The sequence below is a fragment of the Silurus aristotelis genome, assembly GCF_946808225.1.
Source record: "Silurus aristotelis genome assembly, chromosome: 5".
NCBI classification, from domain to species: Eukaryota; Metazoa; Chordata; class Actinopteri; order Siluriformes; family Siluridae; genus Silurus; species Silurus aristotelis.
Genome location: NC_139578.1, coordinates 20,366,957 through 20,390,853, shown reverse-complemented (window position 1 = coordinate 20,390,853; position 23,897 = coordinate 20,366,957). Strand labels below are relative to the sequence as shown.

Here is a 23,897-nt window from a genome sequence, read left to right as displayed (position 1 = left end):
CCCAACTTGTATCCAAAGCACCTGGATTCCCTGCCTGCCTTGCAGTTGCACTAATACACACATGTTCATAGAAGCAGTAACATAGACAAGGCCTGGCTTGGAGAAAGGCATTTGGCTGACAGTCTATAGTCTCCATATTAATGTGAACCTGGGAGTGGCCACACAAGACCTGCCCAATATAAACAACAACTATAATAGATGATGCTTAAGAAGGCCCACCTACTGCTAATAATAGCAACCATAATGCAAAAGGCCTAACAATATCTGCTTTATATTATTAATAGCAACCATACCGCGAGAGGCCCAACAATATCTGCCTTTTATTATTAATAGCAAACATTATAGGAGAGGCCCAATAAGCTCCACCTATCATTGTGATAGAAGCTACGTCTCAGTTCTATGAAAAGACTTTCCACAAAGTCATCATATCAACACACATACTACATACTTTATATAGTATTTAGGCCTTATAGGCACTATATTTAGCGATATATTTTTACGTTATTTTTTTAATGCGTTAACATTTATTTCATTGGTTACAATATACCTGTGACCACTAGTTTAGCCTGCATACCTTAATCGTTATCTTTAATACAAATGATACTTTGATACTTATTACTCAGCTTAAAAGATTGAGAGAGTATGAAAGAGGCTTGTAATAATGTCAACAAGGCTAAACATAAAGAAACACATTAGGGGATAACCAGTAGAAAGACAAACTTCCTTATAGGAATGAGACGCATTATGCGTTCATTTTTTATCTGATTTCAAATAAAAATTGACACCCATTATAGATGAATGAATACAATATGCCATATTATTTGACTCAGCAAAATACAAGTAAAATAATAACACACATAGACAGTGTGTGTAATTATTTCACTTGTATTTTACCTGAGAGTCAAATAATTATCTTCACTAATATTTGGACTAAAACAATAAATGACAATTTTGCCATTATGCACAATATTGTTATAGTTACAGTTAAAGCGCTAAGGTTGGTTTAGGTGTGGTGCGTTTGCTTATGGCGTTTACCAAGCCGACTTTTTTTCAATCTTCGAGGTTGAGAAAGACCACAGCAAACATTTTAATTCATTTGTTGGTTTAAATAATTTTGGTTTGGGGTTTTCCACGAATATTTGCTCTGTAACTGTGCCATTCTTTCAGTGGAATATGACTTAGTGTTTGATAGAAGTGCAACCTTCCATTGTATTAGCTGAGCAGTAAGATTTGAAGATGAATACATAAGTAGGAAATGTAATAATGTAAATTAAATAATGTAGAAAATTTATTCTATCTAGATTTATATTTAATGGCAAATAACAGCTTTGTTTAAAAATTATTTATCTCAAACACACACACACACACAAACACACACACACACACACACACAAACACACACACACACACACACACACACACACACACACACACACACACAAACACACTCACCTTAGTCTAAAGTTTAAAGTATCTTGTTTCATGGCTTTCTGCCAGCTCTTCAGTCATCATCCTTGAGTGTCAAGTGGATCATATTACTGTGGAAAAGAAGTGAAAAAAATCTTCTCAGATGACAAGTATAAGACACCTCAAAGGCAAACCACGTATCATCAGTACTGCCACCATTGTCCCATGGGTACTGACTAAAAAGGAATAAAGTTGAGGGGATTTCTGAAGATTTGACCAAGAAAACTTATCTACCATATTTATATACATATAAAGATATATCTGTACATTTAATAAAAAATGGTTTTTTTTATACATAAAACATGACAGGGCTTCCACTGTTAAATAATCAGTAAATAATCAGTGTTGTGATATTAATGATATAAAGAACAGAATATATTTATCCCTATTATACCACTGCAAGTTGCCCATAAATCTATTTTGTTGTTGTTGTTGTTGTTGTTATTTAAGAAATAATTGTTTTGATGTATACACCATTATAGTAAGATCTAATACTATGGAAGGTCAATTAAACACGTTAGTCCCTGTTATCATTCAGCAGCTATACATTTTTTTCTTTCCTCACAAGACAAAACAGACTTTCCTGTGGTGGAAAACTTACTAGTACAAAGTGCTGACAACTGAGACTGTTCCTATGAACGGTAAATAAACGTCCCTTTACAGAAAGCTACAACATATTAGTGACTATGTGTTCCTTCTTAAATAACCACACACTGTTTTAATGCATCTTTTATTGAATTATACTTATTATACTTATCATACATATCTGAATGAGCTATAAGCTTTGGAAGACATTAACACATTAATATAAAACCTCTGCTTTCTCTAGCAGTGGCTCATCGGTGTTACAGGAAATTAATCAACACCTTGTGATTAATTAGATTTAAGAATTTACCGGCACTGTGGTATAATATACAATAAGCCCTTTACTGAGTGAATATTTCGCAATTTTTTTTTTTTTATTTTTTTTTATAACGGATGATACTATGAATATTACTAGCCTAAGGGTGGCATAGTTAAGAGGAACGCAAATGTCTTTTTCCAATTATATCATCTAGTAACACACTGGATTGACACTAGCACACACACAATGCAGAGACGTTGACCTACATTAAATATTGCTTCAATAGTTGTATATCTAAAGACAAATAATAAATGAAAAATGTATGAACACAGCAGTGAAGCAAACATTTTTAAAAAGGCATTGCCAACTGTACAATCAATAGCTAATCTCTTGTATAGTGAAAGATAATTAGATTCAGAAAGTTCAGAAAGTATACAAGCTAATTACAAATGTCTTACAGATCTCATGATGACAAAAACAAACACAAGAATTAGACAGAATATAAAGTATACATTTTATATATACCTGTCCCATTTGTTAAGATGCTGTACCTGGTACAATAGCAAGTTCAAATAGGAGAACAACAGACAACATTAGTTTTAACTTATTAACCCCCTGAATATTTCAGTTTGTATAGAATGGTCCCCTTTTGTCTTTTTTAGTTAAGTCAATTTGTGATTCAGCTTTGCATTTTAAATAATCATTATTCAGTAACTACAATAAATTATTCATTAACTCCTGTAAAACGAATGAGAAACAAGTTGTTACACGAGTATGAAATGTAGGTATGAACAAGGGTCAGGTTGAGAGGATAGAAATGATATGAGTTCTGCCCTATTCGAACTTGCGCACTGGCTCACAGTGGCCTGTAATGTACTTGAAAAAAAAAAGGTAAACACTTCACTATAATATTTTGTTTACTTCTTACACAGGTCTTTATAAACATATCTGTAGTTAGTTGTCAAGTTAACAGTGACATCAGAGTCAAACTCAAATTCCCAGAACATGGTGCGGACTACAAACATGGCTGCCACAGAATACAACTCAGAGCCATGATGGACACTCATGTTCACGTTCAACCAACCATTTATTGCACTCACCTGAACATAATCACTTGCACAGTATTTATGCACCTTCACTTCACAGTCACTTGTGATGTATACATACTGTGTTCCTTTCAGCCAGTCATTACATAGATTCTAATAGCTATCATAGTTTTTGATATTGGGTTTAAATTCTTCAGCTTGCTCTTGCCTGCTCTAGTCTATGTTGTGCTTTGTTTTTCAGTATTGTCATCTGATCATACCTGCACCTTGACTCTGTTTTTGGGTTACGTCATTGTTTTGCTTACTATGTTAAATAAAATCTTATATACCTGAAAGTGCATTTATACCTGCCAATCTGAACGTTCTTCTTTCTTTTCTCAAGTTCTTTTTAATTGCACTTTTATTATGAATAAACTTTTAAAATGTATTGATGTATAGATCAATACAAGAACCAAGAAAAGGCCCCATAAACTATAGCTTATAGATTCATTAACAATCTAAAACCTTTTTTTTTTTTTTTTACTTGACCTTTTTTAAACTCAACATCGTGGATTTAGTTGTTTTTATTGTTCATTCATTACAATACCCTTTTCCTGATATCCTTATATTTTTTCCAAAGATCAGGCCCATGTTGTATGGCTGTTTACATTTGTTTACTGTGACATAGTTTATCATTAGCTAGCATTATTGCTTTTTTTTTCTTTTTTAGTACCTAGAATAATTAAAGTGAATACTCAGAATAACTGAATATTTCCTATCAAGAGAAGCATTTGTATTAATATTGTCAGTGTTGCCCTGAGGGTGGGTATAATGGCCCAATATACACTCACCTAGGTTATGCTTACATTTATATATTCATACTTTCCACACTAATCTCGGTTCGAAGGTGATGCTGAAATGTTAGGGGCATTGCATTGGGTGTGGCAATGTAATAAGCAGAGTAGTTAAAGGGTAAAGACAAATATACTAAAGTTACGAAGAACACCCAGGCTAGCAGTGAATATATAAGTACCAATGTATTCTATAAGGCAAAGGTTTGCGCTCACCCTGACCAGTTATTCTCATATAGTATGTATCTCCCATTTTAACTTTTCTCTCCTTTTGCTGTTACAATAACCTTCGCTCTTCTTGGAAGGCCTTCCAAAAGATATTAAAGTGTGCCTTTTTTTTTTTTTGTTTTGCCCATCTAGCCACAAGAGAATTACTGATGTTCGGCGAGAAGGCCTGAGGTGCAGTCAGCATTCTATTTTATCCCAAAGGAATGAAGTTTATTTGTGAAGACCACTCTGCAATATCATCCATGGTAAATTATTGTCTCCATTGACCTCACTTGGTTGTTCAGGAGCATTGTCATGCTGGAATATGGTAGACATTTTTGTTACAGTTAAGGGTATTTGTACAAAGACACATATATTCTAGACAAGAATGTGCTTTAAAGTTTGTGGCAACAGTTTGGGAAAGCCACAAATGTTCAGGTGTCCACAAACCTGTCCATGATGGGACAACAAAAGGTTAAAAGGACATATACCTTTAAAGGTTTATTCTAGCATGTAGTCTAATTATTAATCAGCTGCTAAAACCCAGGTAGGGCTGATCAGGCTGGTACACCATCTTTTGCAGCTCTGTAGCTCTGGCAGGATGGAACCACATTACTTATTGTACGTTGTTGTCTCTCTCTCTCTCTCTCTCTCTCTCTCTCTCTCTCTCTCTCTCTCTCTCTCTCTCTCTCTCTCCCTCCCTCTCTCTTACACACACACACACACACACACACACACACACACACACACACACACACACACAGTTGTAAGGTTGTAAGAAGCACAAACATGTATTACATTTTTCAGTAATTAGGAACTAGACAATACTTTGTAAAAGACTACAAGATTAACCAGCCCAGGCACTTATTTGACAGCTATCACCTTGTCACATTAAGCTATTTTTAAGCATTAATGATAGGTGTATCCATAATAGGCCAATACCAATCTTAAGACTTGTAATAATTGAGATTCTATATTGTTTTAAGAAATTAAGCTGTAGGCAGGATTACTTGTAGGGTTTTCTCTCAGTACTCCGCTTTACTCCCTCAATCCAAAATTGTAGTCTGACTGGCAAAAACTGTTTTTGATAACGTGTGCAATTGTTGGCACCCCATAAAACTTTTAGAGGTAGAAAGAGTGTGTTTTCATTTTTGACTGTGAAAAATGTTATGGAATTTGTCCTTTTTTGAACAAATATTTGCTCTAATGCAAAATCTGCTGCAATACCAGTAGCTATGTAGGGTATGTGAACGAGCTTAACTCGAGGATTTTTGTTTGTTTTTGTTTTTTGCTTAAATAACGCCTTGTTCTGTCTACAAACTCCTACCATCACATGAATTGTCATTAAAGTGCCACGTGAAAGTTTTTTTTTTTTTTTTTCTCTCCAAAGCCTGCAGCTAGGCAGGTCTGAGAAAGGAGAGAGAGAGAGAGAGAGAGAGAGAGAGAGAGAGAGAGAGAGAGGAGAAGAGAAGAGAGAGGACTTGACTCCTATCTGAAAGTCAAATAGGCGCAACAGGAGAGTTGACACACCGGGACCGTCCCTCCTGCAAGCAAAGGAGAAACACACACACACACACACACAGTCAGACGCCCATAGCTGCCCTCAACAAACTGAACTGCCATGCTCGTTCGTTCTAGAAGAACCCATCTGGACTACTTCATGTCTCTTTTTTCTACCAGGGAGACTACAGTTTGGAGGAAATAAATGAATACTGGAGTGATCAGTGAAAATACGGCACCTCCGGCAAACACTTGCCACACCTACAGCCCTATAACAGGTAAAGGCTTTTATGTGTGTAATGGCTGCTTACAGACTTTTAAGGGTCTTCCCCTAGAATGATCTGAAAACGCAAACAACAACAAAAGAAAAAGCGAGAAAAAAAAAATAAAAAAAAGAATTCACTTTAAATGTAAACATGCATAACGATTTCACAACAACTTCCTCACCTGTTTTGCGCGCACGTTTTACTCGTTTTTTTACTCTCTTACGCGTTCAAACGCGGTTGTTCAAAACAAGTTTCACTTTGGCGTAAATGTTGCTTCCAAAATAAATAAAAACATTCAATAATTCAAATAAAAAAGAGAAAGTATTTCCTAATGCAGAATTAGTTTGTAAAGTTAAACCTTGCGCAGGTGAACACATTTTGGTTTCGTTTCCACCGTCGTCTAAATATTATAACTTGCTATTTGAGACCACTGTTTACCTGGTGAAGTGGATATAAATCGGTTTATGAGCTAATAAAGCAGTTTGAATTTATTCAGGTGGGCGAGAAGGGGTTCTAAATGTTGTATAAATGGTTGCTGATGGTTCAGGGAACAGGTGCAGGCTGGAGAAATCCTGCAGTATCAGACTACACTTGTACTGAACTATTCACTCATTACTACTGCCCTATTATATTATATATATTATTATTATAGGCTTCCTATATACTGTAATAGCAATAGCATTGTATATCTATCTATCTATCTATCTATCTATCTATCTATCTATCTATCTATCTATCTATCTATCTATCTATATGTGTATATATATATATATATATATATATATATATATATATATATATATATATATATATATGTATATATATATATATATATATATATATATATATATATATATATATATATATATATGTATATATGTATGTGTGTATATATATATATATATATATATATATATATATATATATATATATATATATATATATATATATATATATGATTACTCAGTGATATAGCTAATGATGATGATGATGAAAGGCTGTGTTTGTACAGTGAGTGGGCTAACCAGGTGAGAGCAGTTTGTCAGGATGTTTACCATTGGAGGCTTTGTTGACGGTCTCATAGGTAATGAGGTGTGGTCACCATGAGCCGAGCGACTGCACTAACTCCTCATGAAAGTGGAATTAGGCTTGTGCATTGCTGTTAATGTCTTTCTGCAAACCTTCACATTCTACATGCTTTGTGTACGGGTGAAGCCTGGATTTTAATAGCATGATAAACCAGCTTTTCGTGCCATTAGGGTGAGCTTTCTAATAACACTTTGTCTACAGAGTACAGAACAGGCTTTGATGTGTCCTTAAGGCCCGTGACGTTTCTCTTTGTTTCTTTCTGGAGTTTGGTTGACTTCAAAAAGTGAAAAGGGGAAGAAAATTAGGTGTAAAGGTTTTATTACAGACCGTGGCACAAGAGAACTGCAGACATTTTGACAGCCAAGACCTAATCACAAACTGCATTGATTAGGCTTCTGTCTGTGTGCTTGTGTTTGGTTCTTTCTATGTTGAAATCTTTAAGTTTTTAGGCAGACACGCTGTTTATTCCACCATACTGGCTTTTTACATAATGTGATCTTTTGTACACTATATCCATGGCAACATAAATATATATATTTCTATATTTATATATATGTTTGTTTTCCTGGACTGTCATAAATGTTTCATAACACACTGAACTTAGTAATGAGTTTAATATAAAAAAAGTTGGTAAAAGTAACGACGAAAATAGAGAACTAGAGTGACTACTCAAATACAGGCACATATTCCTCTTTGTTCATCCACACCCCTTTCTTACAGATTTATCTTGCTAATGTCGAAAGTGTGTAGTATTTTGCATACAAGCTTTATTAACACTTGTGGTCTTACTTTTAAAATGCCTCTCTACTCATAGTGTGAGCTTGGGAGGTAAACAAATATATTGCCATGTCTTATGACATCATCTATGCATGACATAAAGCTGTCTGTATTGTTCACCTGGTCCCTGTAACTTGCAGTATTTCGCTGCAAGCAAAATAGTGAGACTCCTAATAACCACCGTCGTTCATAAATTATAAATAGACCTATTTAATTGCATGTTGTTGAATTGTGCTAACTGTGACGCTACAACCAGTATGCAAATACCAAACAAATGAAGGCCAGGCAACGACTTTCATTTACATGCTGGCCCGAGAAAATCCTTTTGTGTTAGAGCTAAAAAGTCAACAAGGAAGTCGAGCAGCAAGGACCACAGATGTAGATGGATTTATCACATTGGAATAACAGCAGAGTTGTTAACAACTAGTCTATATATCCTTTATCTATTAAAGTTTAGAGACCTACCACCTAAAAATGTAATGTTTGTAAAGTATTAAATCAAAAGGTGTTTAGTTGATTGTAGTATTGTCACTTCAGAGTTCAATACTGAGCTTGGGTTACTGTCTATGTTGAGATCCTCTGCTTTTTTCAAGTCGTCTCTGTGTCTGCATCGGTTTCCTCATGGTTCTCCTGTATCTTCCAGCCTTTGGCCAAATGTTGAAACCTGCCAGTCAGTGGTTTTGCAAATTTAAATTGATCTCTAGGTGTGAATAAGTGGCTTTTCATTCAAAGTGTATTCCCTTCCTCTTACCTGGTGTTCCCTATAGGAATACCTGAGGATTTAGGCTAAAAAAAGACTTGGTGTATCATCTATATCAGGTTCCAACACGATGTAAGACACGTCTGTTTGTTCAACACTTTGACATGTGTTTTGACTCAGAACTAGTTTAGACTCATCAACATGTTTACGGTTAAAGTCAGCGATCCCTTTTGTGTATCAAATTTGCTGATGCTTACACAAAGCTTTGCTAATGATCGCCCTTTGTTTTGTGTATGTTTATCATCCAATTAGCTGGCGTGGTCCTTCCCAAGAGATTTTGTAATATGCACCATCATGAAACATTCACTATAGCAACTAACACCAGCGAAACAAACATCATATCTGCCCTATGCACCTGTTTGATTTATAAAGCTTCAGATCACTGAATTGAGTTGCAGCCAGGAGCCATAGACTACCCTCAATCCTAATTAATATCGGTTTACAGTACAAGGAAAGATATACACACAGAGTGGAGCATAGAAAGACAAAGATAAAGTAAACTCTGGTGAGATTGGGGGATGGGCCAAAGAAGAGACTGAATCAGACAGGATTTTTTTTTTTTTTTTTTTTTTTTTAAAGAAAAACGGTTATAGCTCGATCATATAAGGAATAGCATTTTCTTTCTATCATATATTCACATTAGCAAGCTACAGATTGCTCGGAGTGTGTCTAGTGTGGGTGTGTAGAGACAGTGTGAAAAGAAGTGTTTGATTTAGGTTATGTGCCAGGTTTTGTTTTTGGTGGATTATAAAAGCAAGCTGATTTTTCTAGGTCTGCCTGCAGAGGCAAAAATGATATTTCTATTGCTACTTCCTTCCATGCTTAGTTTCCTTTTTATAGTTTTTATACACATCGTCCTACAGTATATGACAGGGCAAAATTAAAACATTTTTAATCACCAAATGTAAAATAGCTGCATGTAGGAACTATTTCTTTTGTGTATAGATACAATTGCTTCAAAGCATTGTATTTAAATTGCGTAGAAGTGAAAACATCTCTTGCTACTGTCATTGAAATTATGGCTCAATGTTGCACACATACATAAAATATAAATGGCTAGCTGTTGCCTTGTCACATGATGGTGTATAGGCAAACGAACATTTGAGAAACACAAGAGAAGAGGGTAAGGAACTGCAGACTTATTCCAAAAGTCTTAAAAGCGTTATATATTCGTGGTACTTGAAATTTTCTAGCACTTTTTCAGTCATAGGGGACAGTCAGAATACAGCTCAGAGACCGTGTAGTCTCTGTGTAGTTTATGCACAACATGTTTACACACAAGCAGCTGACTTGTGCAGTAAAATCTTTTAAAAATATTTTTAGACTTTATACATATTTTTAGTAGGGATGTAACGGTAAATGTATTTGAAATTTTTCGGTACAAGGCTTTCATTTCGGTACACACGTCTACCGAATGCAATCCTTTATACGTGCGGAAAATAGTTAAAATTTGAGTTCCCTCAGGAACATATTAAGTGGTGGACCGCAAGTTTGTTTAGTTTGTCTGGATTCTTTAGCGTTTTATGTCCAGCTTTAAGAATTTCTCATAAAAGGAGAAAATCCTGACAATTCAACATATCGAGCGAGGGAATGATTGAAGGATGGAAGGAATGAAGGCATTTGTGAAAGTATGTGTGCTGAAATAAGCAGGACAGTTAAGTAGATCACATCTTTATTTAATTAAATATTAAATGTAAAACGCACACACTTACACATCTGTATAACCCAAATGGGGTCTATCAAATGTAAAAAAAAGTTTGACAATTTCATTGATTACTCATCAATATAATAATATAATAAAAAGTGCATTGTATTTATTTTATTTCATTGTTTATAAATTATCATAAAATATTATTTAATATATTATTTAACTAAGCAGTCATTTTATTTAAAATGTTTTAAAAATGTAATCTGTTCGAATGTTGATCACAAATGTTAATAATAATAAACTCAGTCAATAAAAAAAACGACAAGGAATTTTATGTTTTGCATTTCTTCGCCCTAACCGTACCGAAATTGCACTGAAGCGTGACTTAAAAACCAAGGCACGTACCGAACCGTGAATTTTTTCGTACCTTTACACCCCAATTTTCAGTCATAACGATACATATCCAACTATTACTCACTTGATTCAGCTTACAGCAAACTTTACACTAATTCCATGAGTCTTTCAATTGTATCAGATTCTTATATGTAACTCATATTCATATGTAAGTCAATTTCATATTGTAAATAATTTTCTTTCACAGTTAATGAAGAATAACAAGCAACTGACTAGACCACTAGACTACTTGCTCTTTACTCTAAATGTTGTAAAAAAAAAGTTCCAGGGTTTATCTGATGGAGAAAAAAAAACAGCACATGAAAATGTAACACTATAAGGTTAAAGAAGTTTTGGTGCACGTCAAAGAAGTTTTGCATGTTTCCACTGTACAGTGTCAACAAAGAACACAACATGTTTAGTCAATTCACACAAAATATGCTTTATTTTATTTTTCAGCAGAATTGAGACACATTTATACCTGGAGCCTTCCACATGAATGTCTAAAATAATCCTTGATCACATGAATTGACCTTTTGTTACTTCTTATACTATACAATAGCAAGCATACAGTAAAATAAAGGGGAGAGGGCAGCATCCTAGTGCAGCAGAGTCAGTTATAATGGAAAAAAACACTGTGTGTTGCTATAGGAAAGTAATGAAAAGCGAGACAGTGTGATGATGTTACCTACTTCCAGATTATTCTCTTATTGAAACACTGCTTTATTCCTCTAATATCAAACCACTTATGTTATAGCATCATTAAACAGTTCTTCCCTCACCAGATCTTTTTAGCAAATTTACCAACGTCTGAAGTCTTTGCTACGGCAGAAAACTTTAGCAATGTTGTGGTCTTAAAATGTAATTATTGTGAATATTGTGTGTAAATATTGATTACAACGCTATTATGTGAGCTTCTGCCTAATTGCTTATTTTAAAAAGAAGATGAAAGTAAAGATTTTGAAATCATAAGAATTCAAATGAAGTAAAGTATGTCTGATCTGTCATCTGGGCTATTTTCAATTGCCCAGTTTCAGTGAACCAACGCCTATTTACCTCAGGGTAAAACCTCAGTGTAATCCTGCTCTTGATTGACAGGAGTAGATCCCAGTGTGTTCTTCTGACACAGCCTACCTGCCTTAAGGTTATTGGATTCTTTCTGTTAGCTTGTATCAGTCTAGAAATTCTTCTCTGGTGTCACCTTCTGCAAACATTTCACTCGCTGGATTATCTGTGGACCCATTCTGTTTAACCTCGAGACTGGTGTCCCAGATTATTAGTTTCTGAAATACTCAAACCAGCACGTCTGGCACAAATGACCATGCAATCGTTAAAGTCACAAAGATCTAATTCTTCCCATTGTTATTTGTTAAGTGCAATAAGCTCTTATCTGCATGATTGTATGCATTGCCTTTCAGTCACATGATTGGCTGATAATTGATGGGGTTGAGGAAGAATTTGCTATTATTCGTATAATCAAGACTATCGCAGAAGTCATGCAATCTTCCATGAGCAAATTTTAGTTATTAACACACTAGTTGGTAACACAGACCTTGTCATCATGGTTTTTTTAGTCTACTAAGAACACAGTAGGAAAGAAAATGAAACCAGAGCTCCTATGGGATTTGTTTATTGTGGCTTTTGCTAATCCTCCGGTGTGCTAGTGATTTTGTGTGTGTGTGTGTGTGTGTGTGTGTGTGTGTGTGTGTGTGTGTGTGTGTGTGTGTGTGTGTGTTAGTGCGTGCTCATGTTCTTTCATTGTTTGACAGAGATTTGCCATATGATTGCCTTGTCCCTTAAATGACTTTATCCCAACAATCCAAGCTGGTTTCAGATCGTATTTCCAAACGAACCAAACAATTTGTGCATTTTAAGCAGGCTTCATATTTATCTCATCGCATGTCCAGGTGAGAGAGAGAAAAAAGCATGTAATCCTTTCAGTAATCTAGAACAGAGAGACCCAAGAGGCTGACATTCTGCCGTAATGAGAAATTCTCTCTTTCTTGTTCATTTCAATTGAGAAAGAGCTGCCAATGCAAGAGGCAAGATATTTTAATTTGCAGCACTTTGAGCTCTCTCTCTCTCTCTCTCTCTCTCTCTCTCTCCAAAATGGAGATTTCCAGACGGCTCCTGAAGATGGTACACAACCTTTAATGATTTTATCCTTAATCTCCTAATCTGTCTAAGTCATCTGGTTGTATAAACAACTAGAACAATCTGGCAATACCTGAAGCATTGGCTCTTTAGTTCCGTCACTCGCAGTCCTTAGTGTATTTTGATTAATCTATATTGAAGTAGCATGACATGACCAAATGTGGGTATAATATTATATTATCTTTATGGTGTGATAGTCTGCTGGAATACCACATTTCTCAAATTAAATAGCCTCCATTAAGCTTTTTAAACTCTCTTTCTTCTCCCTGAATCTCTGTGAGCTGTGTATGATGTTGGTACTAAAGAAACCATGAATTCCATGTTGTTTACATCATAAGATCTTGCCTGATATTATTCATATTTTATTGTAACTGGTTTCAGTTATTTTATAATGCAGGTAAATAGAATTGCAAAAGAAAGATGTAAAACTGGTCCACTTCCTTGTAACACATAGACCAGCCATTTTACCTGGATGTATTTTCACACTGACTCATGATCTCTATCTGCTTCAAACAAATCCAGAGCATGTATGTTTCATGCAGGGTTCCATAGTGCTTTGTAGAATGAAAGATGCCCGGCACTGTTTTATGGCCAGCATGATGCACTGTCTGGCCGCAGATGAGAAGGTGCGCAGCTGCTATTGTAATTCTCCTGTAATAATGTGCTTATACTACAGCCAATCAGACAGGTGCTAATGCAGCCATTTTTACTGGATGTATGGCAAACGTCTGGAGTTAAATCATGACCTAGTCACAATATTTTGGTATGTTTCTGGCATTTGTTTGTCTTTCTAAAGGCTTGCGCAAGATGGATTTTTTTTTTCTATCTTGGGTTCACGATTATTTTTTTTTTTTTAATTCACAGGTCTCCAAGCTGTGGTACTTTCCTTAGTTTCAAAATATTGAACCATAACCATGTTCTGAGGTTATGAATGTGGACATAAGAATGACAAGGCACAATCCTGTTTTTTTTCACCACACATCAGGATGAAGGAAACAAGCAAGGACGAAAAGCCCAGCAATGTCCTTGCTCTATCAGAGCCTTTCACAGACTACTCCATCAATTATTTACTTTTCATTTGTCCACAAAGAGCAGGAGAAATGGCATAGCCTGAATGTAAAAGAAAAAAAAAAGGTCAGCACATCTGCACCGATGCGGCACACTATAACCACGCAGAGAGGATACAGAGCCATCCATAATGTCACACATGCAAGTTTGTCTCTCGGCACTCAAGAAATTCGAGCCCTGCCACAAACCTGGCAGGGCCATATGTCAAATCCATATTGGATGGCACTGCCTCAGACTGAGAATGGTGAAAGCATTATGGATGTCACTTGATGTTTTTTTCCCCTCCCATCCATTTCTCCGGGCATAAAAATACTGTGGCGGAAAGGTCAGATGCATTGGGTGGGACTTGTCTTCATGAATTCTGCCTAGGAGGGATGTAGATAGTGTGGTTGTCAGAAGTAGTCTTGTAGTGCTGTCATATCTGTTTATGCGGAGATGCAATGGTGAACACTGTCTATTTCTGCTATTGGCATTCCAGAGCAGGAAATATATAATAGCTATGTGCTTACTCTTGCTCTGACATCTGTTTTTTTTTTTTTTTTGTATTTGCCATCCTTGCCACATGTTCTTATCTATTAGCTTTAAAATGAACAATGAAAGCAGCTTGAACCTAACAGATGTTTTCTTTGCTATGTCCCTTTTTTTGTCCAGCCCTGCTATCCAGCTGTCCAGATGGGGTGCAGTTGCTGTAGCATGATAAAAAGGTAAGAAAGAAGAAACAAAAAACAGAATTACTGATCCTCACTACTGCCAAGTGACAATAGCTGACCGAGTTTATAAATGTCAAGTCTGTCAGAGAGTCGAGTGGAGGAAGAAAAGGCTTTGAAGCGCTGTTATTACTCTAAATATTGGTTGTTGTCAGCCAACGAATCAGCCATGCTAAAGGGATCTGAATATCTACCACATTGCCTTTTACTCTGTTCCATATTCCTCTGGGATCTCTTCTGTCAGGAAGACAGAAAAGAAGTGTTGACGTGTAAAGACTTCATCTAAACATCCTCACGACTGCTGAATGTCGCGGGCATTGTTGATGCTCTTTAAAAGATTATGAAGAGCAACCAGATGGCGATGACTTTCTGAAGAAAGAAATATGTTGTGAAAGGCACCTTTGCTGAAAGGGAAAATTGTGTCTTCAAACTCAAAGGATAAACTACCTTCAACTCTTTCATCCAGCCTTACCTATTAGGTAGTGCGTCGTGTGAAAATGTACCGTGCATCCGGAAAGTATTTTTACATTTTACATTTTGTTATGTTACAGCCTTATTCCAAAGTGGATTCAATTCATTATTTTCCACAAAAAATACAATCCAAAACCCTTTCAAATTTATTAAAAATAAAAATCACATGCACATAAGTATTCACAGCCTTTGCTCAAAACTTTTTTTATTGAAGCACCTTTGGCACTAATTATAGCGTATTTTTGAGATTGAGAAGCTTGGCACACCTATTTTTTGGCAGTTTCTCCCATTCTTCTTTGCAAAACCTCTTAAGCTCTATTAAGTTCAAAAGGGGGGGCACAGCCATTTTCAGATCTCTCCAAAAATTTTCAATTGGGTTCAAGTCTGGGATCTTAAGGACATTCACAGTGTCGCCATGTTATCTTGGCTGTGTGCTAAGGGTCATTGTCTTGTTGGAAGATAAACTGTTGCCCCAGTATGAGGTCCAGAGCGCTCTGGAGCAGGTTTTCATCAAAGATGTCTCTGTACATTGCCCTCAATCCTGACTAGTCTCCCAGTTTCTTTTGGTGAAAAACATCCCCACAGCATGATGCTGCCACCACCATGCTTCACTGTAGAGATGGTATTGGAACGGTGATGAGCAGGACCTGGTTTTCTTCCAGGCTTCAGGTGTTTTTTGGAAAACTCCAGGTGGGCTGTCATGTGCCTTTTACTAATGAGTGGCTACTGTCTGGCCACTCGACCACCCAGGCCTGACTAGTGGAGTGCTGCAGAAATGGTTGTTTCTCTGAAAGATTGTCCTCTCTCCACAGAAAAACACTGGAGCTCTTTCAGAGTGACCATCAGGTTCTTGGTCTTTGCCCTGACTAAGGCCCTTCACCCCCGATTGCTCAGTTTGGCCAGGAGGCCCGCTCTAGGAAGATTCATGGTGGTTCAAATCTTCTTCTATTTACGGATGACGGAGGCCACTGTGCTTATTAGGACCTTCAATGCTGCACACATTTTTCTGTACCCTTCCTCAGATCTGTGCCTTGATTACACTCCTGTCTCAGAGGTCTACATACAAATTCCTTGGACTTCATGACTTGGTTTGTGCTCTGACATGAACTCAACTGTGGGACCTTATATAGACAGGTGTGTGCCTTTCCAAATCATGTTCAGTCAGCTGAATTTACCACAGGTGGACTTTAGTCAAGTCCATCATCTCGAGGATGATCAGTAAAAACAGGATGCAGCCGAGCTTAATCTTGAGTGTCATGGCAAAGGCTGTGAATACTTATGTACATGTGCTTTTAAAAATTTTTATTTTTAATACATGTACAAAAATTTCAAACATCTTTCACATTGTCTGGGCTGTAACATAAAAAAACGTGAAAAAAGTGAAGCGCTCTGAATACTTTCCGGATGTACTGTAGCCAGGCTAAACACTGAGGTAGTGGTTTATGAAAGAATATAGCTAGGCTAAACACTGAGGTAGTGGTTTTTGTATGAATATAGCCAGGCTAAACACCAAGGTAGTTGTTTATGAATGAGTATAGCCAGGCTAAACACCGAGGTAGTGGTTTATGAAAGAATATAGCCAGGCTAAACACTGAGGTAGTGGTTTATGTATGAATATAGCCAGGCTAAACACCAGGGTAGTGGTTTATAAATGAGTATAGCCAGGCTAAACACTGAGGTAGTGGTTTATGTATGAATTTAGCCAGGCTTAACACTGAGGTAGTGGTTTATGTGAGTATAGCCAGGCTAAACACTGAGGTAGTGGTTTATGTACGAGTATAGCCAGGCTAAACACTGAGGTAGTGGTTTATGTACGAGTATAGCCAGGCTTAACACTGAGGTAGTGGTTTATGTGAGTATAGCCAGGCTAAACACTGAGGTAGTGGTTTATGTACGAGTATAGCCAGGCTAAACACTAAGGTAGTGGTTTATGTATGAATATAGCCAGGCTAAACACTTTATAGGTTGTGAACAGGAAACAGAATTGAGTAGTTTACCTCTCAACTCTTCTGATCCGTGTCATTCGTTCTTTTATCACGTGACCCCCATAGATGCTATGCAGTGCATTACACAGGAAATAGAATTGAGTAGTTCATCGCATGAGTCCTCTGATCCAAGTTGTTCGTCCTTTTGTCACTTCCATATACGTTATGAAGGAGATTAGGAACAAAATGACTCAAAAAAAGATTTTTGTTCTTTGAATCTCTTTCATCAAAATAAAGTCACTAAAATGATCTGATCTTTCCAACACTAGTATGAATATAGGCAGATTAGATTAGTGTTTTACTTGTGAATTTAATATATCAGGTGGTCACACAGTGTGTTAGGTGGGACTCCAGGCTAAACACTACACACCCAGTAGCCACCAATGTTAATTGCATTTATGATGCTTTACCCTATAAAGTTGTTCCTGCTGATAATTCTAGAGTTTTGCTAAAAATTATAGGTATTGGTGGAAGGCAGACACAATGCTCAGTATCACACTTCTGAGCTTAGCTTGAGCTGGTTAAATGGATTGCCTCATGCAAATAGCATACAAACGTGACCCAGCACACACAAACTTTGTTCCATTTTTTTGTTTAAACGAATTCCCCTTAGTCCTTCATATTAAATGTCTATTTTTGCGTTACCAGTCAAGTAATATCTCACTACACTGTGATTACTTGTGGGTTTTGGTTTATTTTATTACAATATCTGTGGGTTTGGGCAGATTCTGTAAATCCTTATAATCTTTATTACTTATGTGCGGAATGGAAATCATACTCTGCCTTATTGCAAGTGAAACTGAAATGGCAACATGGTTGATTACTCTGACAACTTTGAGAGTTCATATACATGCCATTATTATGTTGACATCAGGTTCTTAAAGGACAACTTCGGGCTTGTTCTAGCACTTAACAGACGTTTGGCCAGCATCTTGTGTATTTCTCTTACAAACAGAAGTTCGTTTTGACCTTGTGTTTTCAAAACAGACATTTGCAGGTGGGCTGCACTGGAGCCGCTTCAAGACTGAAAGCAAATGACATTTGGAAACGATATGATCATGTCACTTTCATGTAAGGCCAGTGCAGATAGACATTTAAACCTCTCAGTCAACTGGGTAAACTAAAAAATTGCCGACATCTGCAACAGAAGTCAGCAAACCTTTCCACACAGACACCAGCCAGTATAAGAGATTTTTAAAGTATTAAAGCCCAGGTTACAAATTAAAAGGACTGCAGACAAAAACAATAAATACAACGCATGAATGCATATGCATGAAGATCAACAGATTGACATTGGCCAAGTTTAGTGTTTTCACCACTGGCTTGCTGTGGGTAGCCCAGGGGAGTAATCTGTCTCCTCCTCAACTCTCTATCCCCGGGTGGTTTTGTGGGCTTTCTGGGCAGAAAGATCTTTGCAGGAAATGTCTGACAGCTCTTATCACTATCCATAAATACACTCAGCTCCTTTCAGCTACACACACAGTTCCTTATCTCTCAGGCTCTCACCAGGCTGCTAACAGGTGGAAAACCATCGTCCTTTGTGGCTTGTTTGATACTAAAATGTTTTTAGGCTTTTGGAAGTAATCCAGCATCATGATTACTTAAGATTCTAGATAATAGGCTAATTGAGGTAAAGAGAGATGTATTCACAGAGCAGAGCACAATAGTGGACTCAACACACCGGGCATTACTACGTCAGAGAGCGCCTTTGCGTACCCAATGCAAATTTAGTGCGCAGTCAAATTGACTGGCATGACTTATCAAGTTGTAAAAGAAGCAAATATCCCAGCTTTTGTTTGCAGCACTATGGGTTTTGTCATCTTTTTTCTCTATATATAATTATCATTTTTAAATATAATACTATACATTGTGGTTTATACTTGTTCTGAAAGAAGACTTGATCTTCTCTGTATAATGCAGTGTTCTTTATGCATCTCTCTGATTATCTTGTAGTTACATCTCTGACCCTACAGACCCTGTAGAAGTCAATGGACTGAAGCAGGACCCCACGACGAATTCTTTAGTGTCTTCCTACCAATGCCATCTGTCAGATGATGGGAAAAAACAAGGCTTCCACAATTTGGGCTACACCAGCAACAGCAACCTGAGCAAATCTGACATTGAAAACAATCACATAAACCAGGCGAGATCGAACGTTCCCCAGACAGCAGGGGGCAACGCTAGCCTATATATTTTGCAGCCAGATGGAGGGGTCCTTCCTAGCGCTCCACACTTGTGCTCCGTGTTACCCTTGGGCACGGAAGCCGACAAACAAACGGAGAGTTTCCGAGACTCGGGCCTGGGAAACGGGTCCGATGGCTACTTGTGCAGAACGGACCAAGAAGAGGAAAGAAGGCAGGGAGCAGGGGACACGGCAGACGAGGAGAGCGTCATATCAGTGGACATCCATACAAGCAGCACCAGCCTCTCCTCTGGCGACACAAAGCTCGTAAGAGACGAAGACTCGTCATATTCCCGGAAAGCCGGATCAAAGGAAAAAGACAAAGAGGACGTTGTAAGCGTCACGGACTCTATGGTGGCGGAGGCACTCGCTGCCTTGGAGGCAGCCACTGCAGGGGAGGAGTACGAGTAAGAATGTCACATGAACCTGATGAACGAACACCACATATGGCCAAAAAAATAAATAAAAAAAAGATATATTTTTCCATATATACATTTCATTGACAAAATCTTGAGGGACGGATTTTTTTTTTTTTTTTTTTTTTTTAATTATGAAGGATTTTTAAATGAAGTTCGAAACAGACTCCTATTTGTTTACAGGTCATGCTGTATATAAACAGAATATTTAATATGATTATATTCTGCCAAGCATATTTATAGCATCGAGTGTATGGGCTGTTACTTTCTGGACTTTTCTCTGTGCCTTTTTATAGTCTATGCAAGTCCATACTACTGTGATGAGAATTTAAGAATGATGTTTAGTCGTAAAGCTGCAATATACAGCACTCCCCAACTTGATGATGATGATGCACAGAGCCTGGGAGAGCAAAGCTGTACACAGCTGTAGTAAGTAACCATGTGAACGGCCTTATACGTCAGAGGACAAAAATGGTTGGTCTTCGTTCACAAAATGTGAACACTTTTCAATAAAAGCAACGCTTTGACCAGGTACACTCTTATGGGGAGAACTATATTCTTCAAATTCTAAGTGATAAACCAAATACATGTAAACATGTCCCTGTTGTCTAATTTTGGTCTTAACTGATCATGTTTCTAATCTAAAACACGATGTTAAGCACATCATCCGCTCTTCAACCTTTTATAGCGACTTACATCTTGATTCCTCAAAAAAAAAAAAAAAGCTTCCGTTGAATCGTTGAAGTGAGCAGGAGACTGACATTCACCATGAATACTCATATCCCCAAGTTGTATGTGGAGAAATGGCACGATTTCATGCAGATGAAGATTTTCCTAAAGATCTATTAGCGCTAACCGCTGTGATGTTATGTATGCAGGTTGACTGAACTTGGGCTAATGATAACAGTTGACCTAAAAAAAAAATTCTCTAGTGAAAATCTTTGGTTAACTAAATGAGGCTCAAGATTTCAAGGGGTGACTTGATGTGAGGAAGGACTTTCCACAAAACACTATGAAGAAGCAACAGAGTAAAGCACTTTTCTGTGCTCAGCAAGTAAATGTGATCTTACATCGTTAGCCATATTTATTTTCATGAAAGACTACTTTTGTAAGCTTTTATATTTATGAAAGCGGAACTTTCAGTAGTGAAGGATTCTGAAAGTGTGGACTATGTATGTGTTATAGTACAGCCAAAATTATTTCTTTTGCTGAAATGTACATATGTAAATGCAACAACAGTTCACTGTTTCATCTGATATTTATTGCCTTTCATGATGAGATCAATACAAATGTGTATTTTAAAACACTTCTTTGTCCTTTTTCAAAATAAGATTCCACTTATTTAATTCTACAAGAGATAAAAGGAAAATAAATAAAGCAAAGTGGCTGTGATTTTGACTGGTATCGTTAGTAATCTAGTGATATTTGTAAGGAATGGGCCTCGAATTTCTAGATAAATTTTTACCCAGACAGCGAGATCAAAACTTTGCGTCTAACCATCACGTTTCACTCATTAGGGTTAAAGCACCAAGTGCAGAAACCATATTGTAATTTAAGGGTTTTTCTTCTTCTTCTTCTTTTGGCTTCTGCCATTAGGAGTCGCCACAGCAGATCATCCGTCTCCACACCCCCCCTGTCCTCTACATCTGCCTCTTACTACCTGCATGTCTTCCCTCACCGTATCCATAAACCTCCTCCTTGGTCTTCCTCTTTTCCTCCTTCCTGGTGGCTCCATCCTCAGTATTCTACTACAGATATACCCCATGACCCTCCTCTGCACACGTCCAAACCATCTCAATCTCTCCTCCCTCACCTTGTCTCTAAAACGGCCTACATGCGCCGTCCCTCTAATAAACTTGTTTTTAATCCTGTCCATCATCGTAACGCCCAACAAAAACCTTAACATCTTCAGCTCTGCTACCTCCAGCTCCACCTCCTGTCTTTTACTCAAAATTGTGAGGACTTTTTTATTATTATTATTATTATTATTATTATTATTATTATAATACCCTATAACTGATCATGTAGACCAAACCTTAAGACCTAGAGACTCAATTTGGGGCGCTCAACCCAATTGGCCAAAGGGGGGCGCTACTGTAAAAAAATAAAATAATAAAATTCACAATATTTTTTGGCCATAGTTTTTACACCATTTATTGTTGACTTAAAAGTTTTATATCTTTGCAATCCTTGTGTCTAAACAAAGAAAATGCCTATTGACGGTTTCGCGCTACAAAGTCGTTTATTTCCACCAACTGAACCAGTGCAGAAATGTTCTCTGGGCAGTGAATATCAATAATTATTTACAAAAAAGTTACAATTTCAACTCATCATTGCAAAGGGTTGCCAAAACTTTTCAAAATTTGCAGGGCCACTTTTACTAAAATGGCTATAACTCATCTTGATCTTCACCCACCTTGGTACATGTGTGTATGAGCTTAATCTTTGGTCAAATAAAAAATAAATGCGTAGCTAAACAAGGTAAGGTCACTATAACCACGCAACCTTTTGTCCAGTCGACCTGAAGCCTGTTACGCAGTGTCTGTCCAGTGTGCCACAAGGGTCTTTGAGGACCTTTACCTTTCTCAAAAAAACACCTATTACACAAAGTTAACGGTGGCCAATCGGAATTAAACTCAATGTTCCTAATGTTTTGGGTTTTTTTCCTTAGGTGCTTGAACCCTGGTAAATTGCTTTTAAAACACGTTTGATGATAACGATGCAGAGCAATAAAACAGTAAAGATTTGTATGAACATTCCAAATAAGGTTTTGGGTTGGTGACAGAGCTCCTGGATAATTCTTTTGCCTTTACGGGGAAATCTATCTTTTCGTAAATGAACAAATCAGGATATGTGACTGCTTATGTGATGAACATCATCTTAGGGAAAATATATATTTTTTTACTAGGTTTAATTAAATAAACAGGTCACTAAGATGATGTTTATCACATAAGTGAATCGTCTTCACTGTTGTATTGCTCTGCATCGTTACCATCAAACGTGTTTTTAGTGCGAGTGAGGTGGAATATCAAACCATGTGCTTCATAATACAGTCCAACCAGTCGATAATCAAAATCTCTTCCAGCTCCCTTTTTTTTTCCGGCTTCCAATTAGTTCCTGCAGCCCTGCTACCAACTATGCTGGTCTGCTTTCCCTTCTTTTTTCAAGACAAACTAAACACACAAATGAAATGAAAAACATTTTCTACTGTGAAAAGTCCTAAAAGAATAAAAAGAGTGCAAATGAGGACTTCACAACACAAGAATTGTACCTTGTATATTAATAATCTTAAGTCAGAATACTCAAAAGATCAAAATATATATATATAAAAAATACATTACCAAAGTAAAAACTTTACACTGAACTAATGGTGCACCACCTAGTTAATTAAATGTCATGGCAATAAAATACACTGGCCATGAGAAAATGTTAAAAGTAATACATTAATAGACCGGGTGTACATTCGATCGCCACACATCAGTAATTGAGCAGGTGTACTATAAGACCCCACCCCCAGATCTTTAATGTCCCTTCCAGTTCCATGAGGGAACAGGTTAATAATTTACGGATCCAAAAATACCAAGGCCTAATAATACACTACTGCCTGTTAAACATTCATGAGCTCCACATGTGCAAACTCCACACATGCACTAGTCGCTCTGAAGCTGCAGGAAACGCCAGAGTCAAATCTTGTTTTCAAGGAAATCCTATACGCAAATCATACAGGCGCTTGCTACACCAGGAAGTGTGTATACACCCAGCCAACAGATAGCAGAGATTCAAAAGAAACAGGAAGAGGAATAAAAAATGAAACACCTAATAAATGTAAAATGTGTTTACACACACAAGCAGGTGGTTTCCCGCTCTCATATCAGGGAGTTGAGAGGGAAAGGAGTGTTTGTGTTTTAAAAAGCAGTCAGTTTCCAAGGTCATCAGTACCCCTCTGGTGACCTATTAACACACACCTGTTAGATATTACCCACAATGCCCTGTCGATTACCCTGCAGGAATGGAATACAGGTGCTTAAGGAGAAAAGGACGTTTTGGGTTTAACAGAAGGAATCAGCCTGCCATGAATTAATAATAA

The 23,897-nt window shown here is 37.1% G+C and overlaps 1 protein-coding gene across 1 annotated transcript; it reads left to right on the top strand.

The window, feature by feature from the left end:
- Positions 1–5,752: 5,752 nt before the first annotated feature.
- On the top strand, positions 5,753–21,116 carry LOC310726078 (uncharacterized protein). Its single transcript, XM_083541288.1, has 3 exons — positions 5,753–6,172; positions 14,701–14,753; positions 19,166–21,116. The coding sequence occupies exons 2-3, from the start codon at positions 14,722–14,724 to the stop codon at positions 19,803–19,805; spliced, it is 672 nt and encodes a 223-aa protein (XP_083397414.1). The 5' UTR covers positions 5,753–6,172; positions 14,701–14,721; the 3' UTR covers positions 19,806–21,116.
- Positions 21,117–23,897: the final 2,781 nt, after the last annotated feature.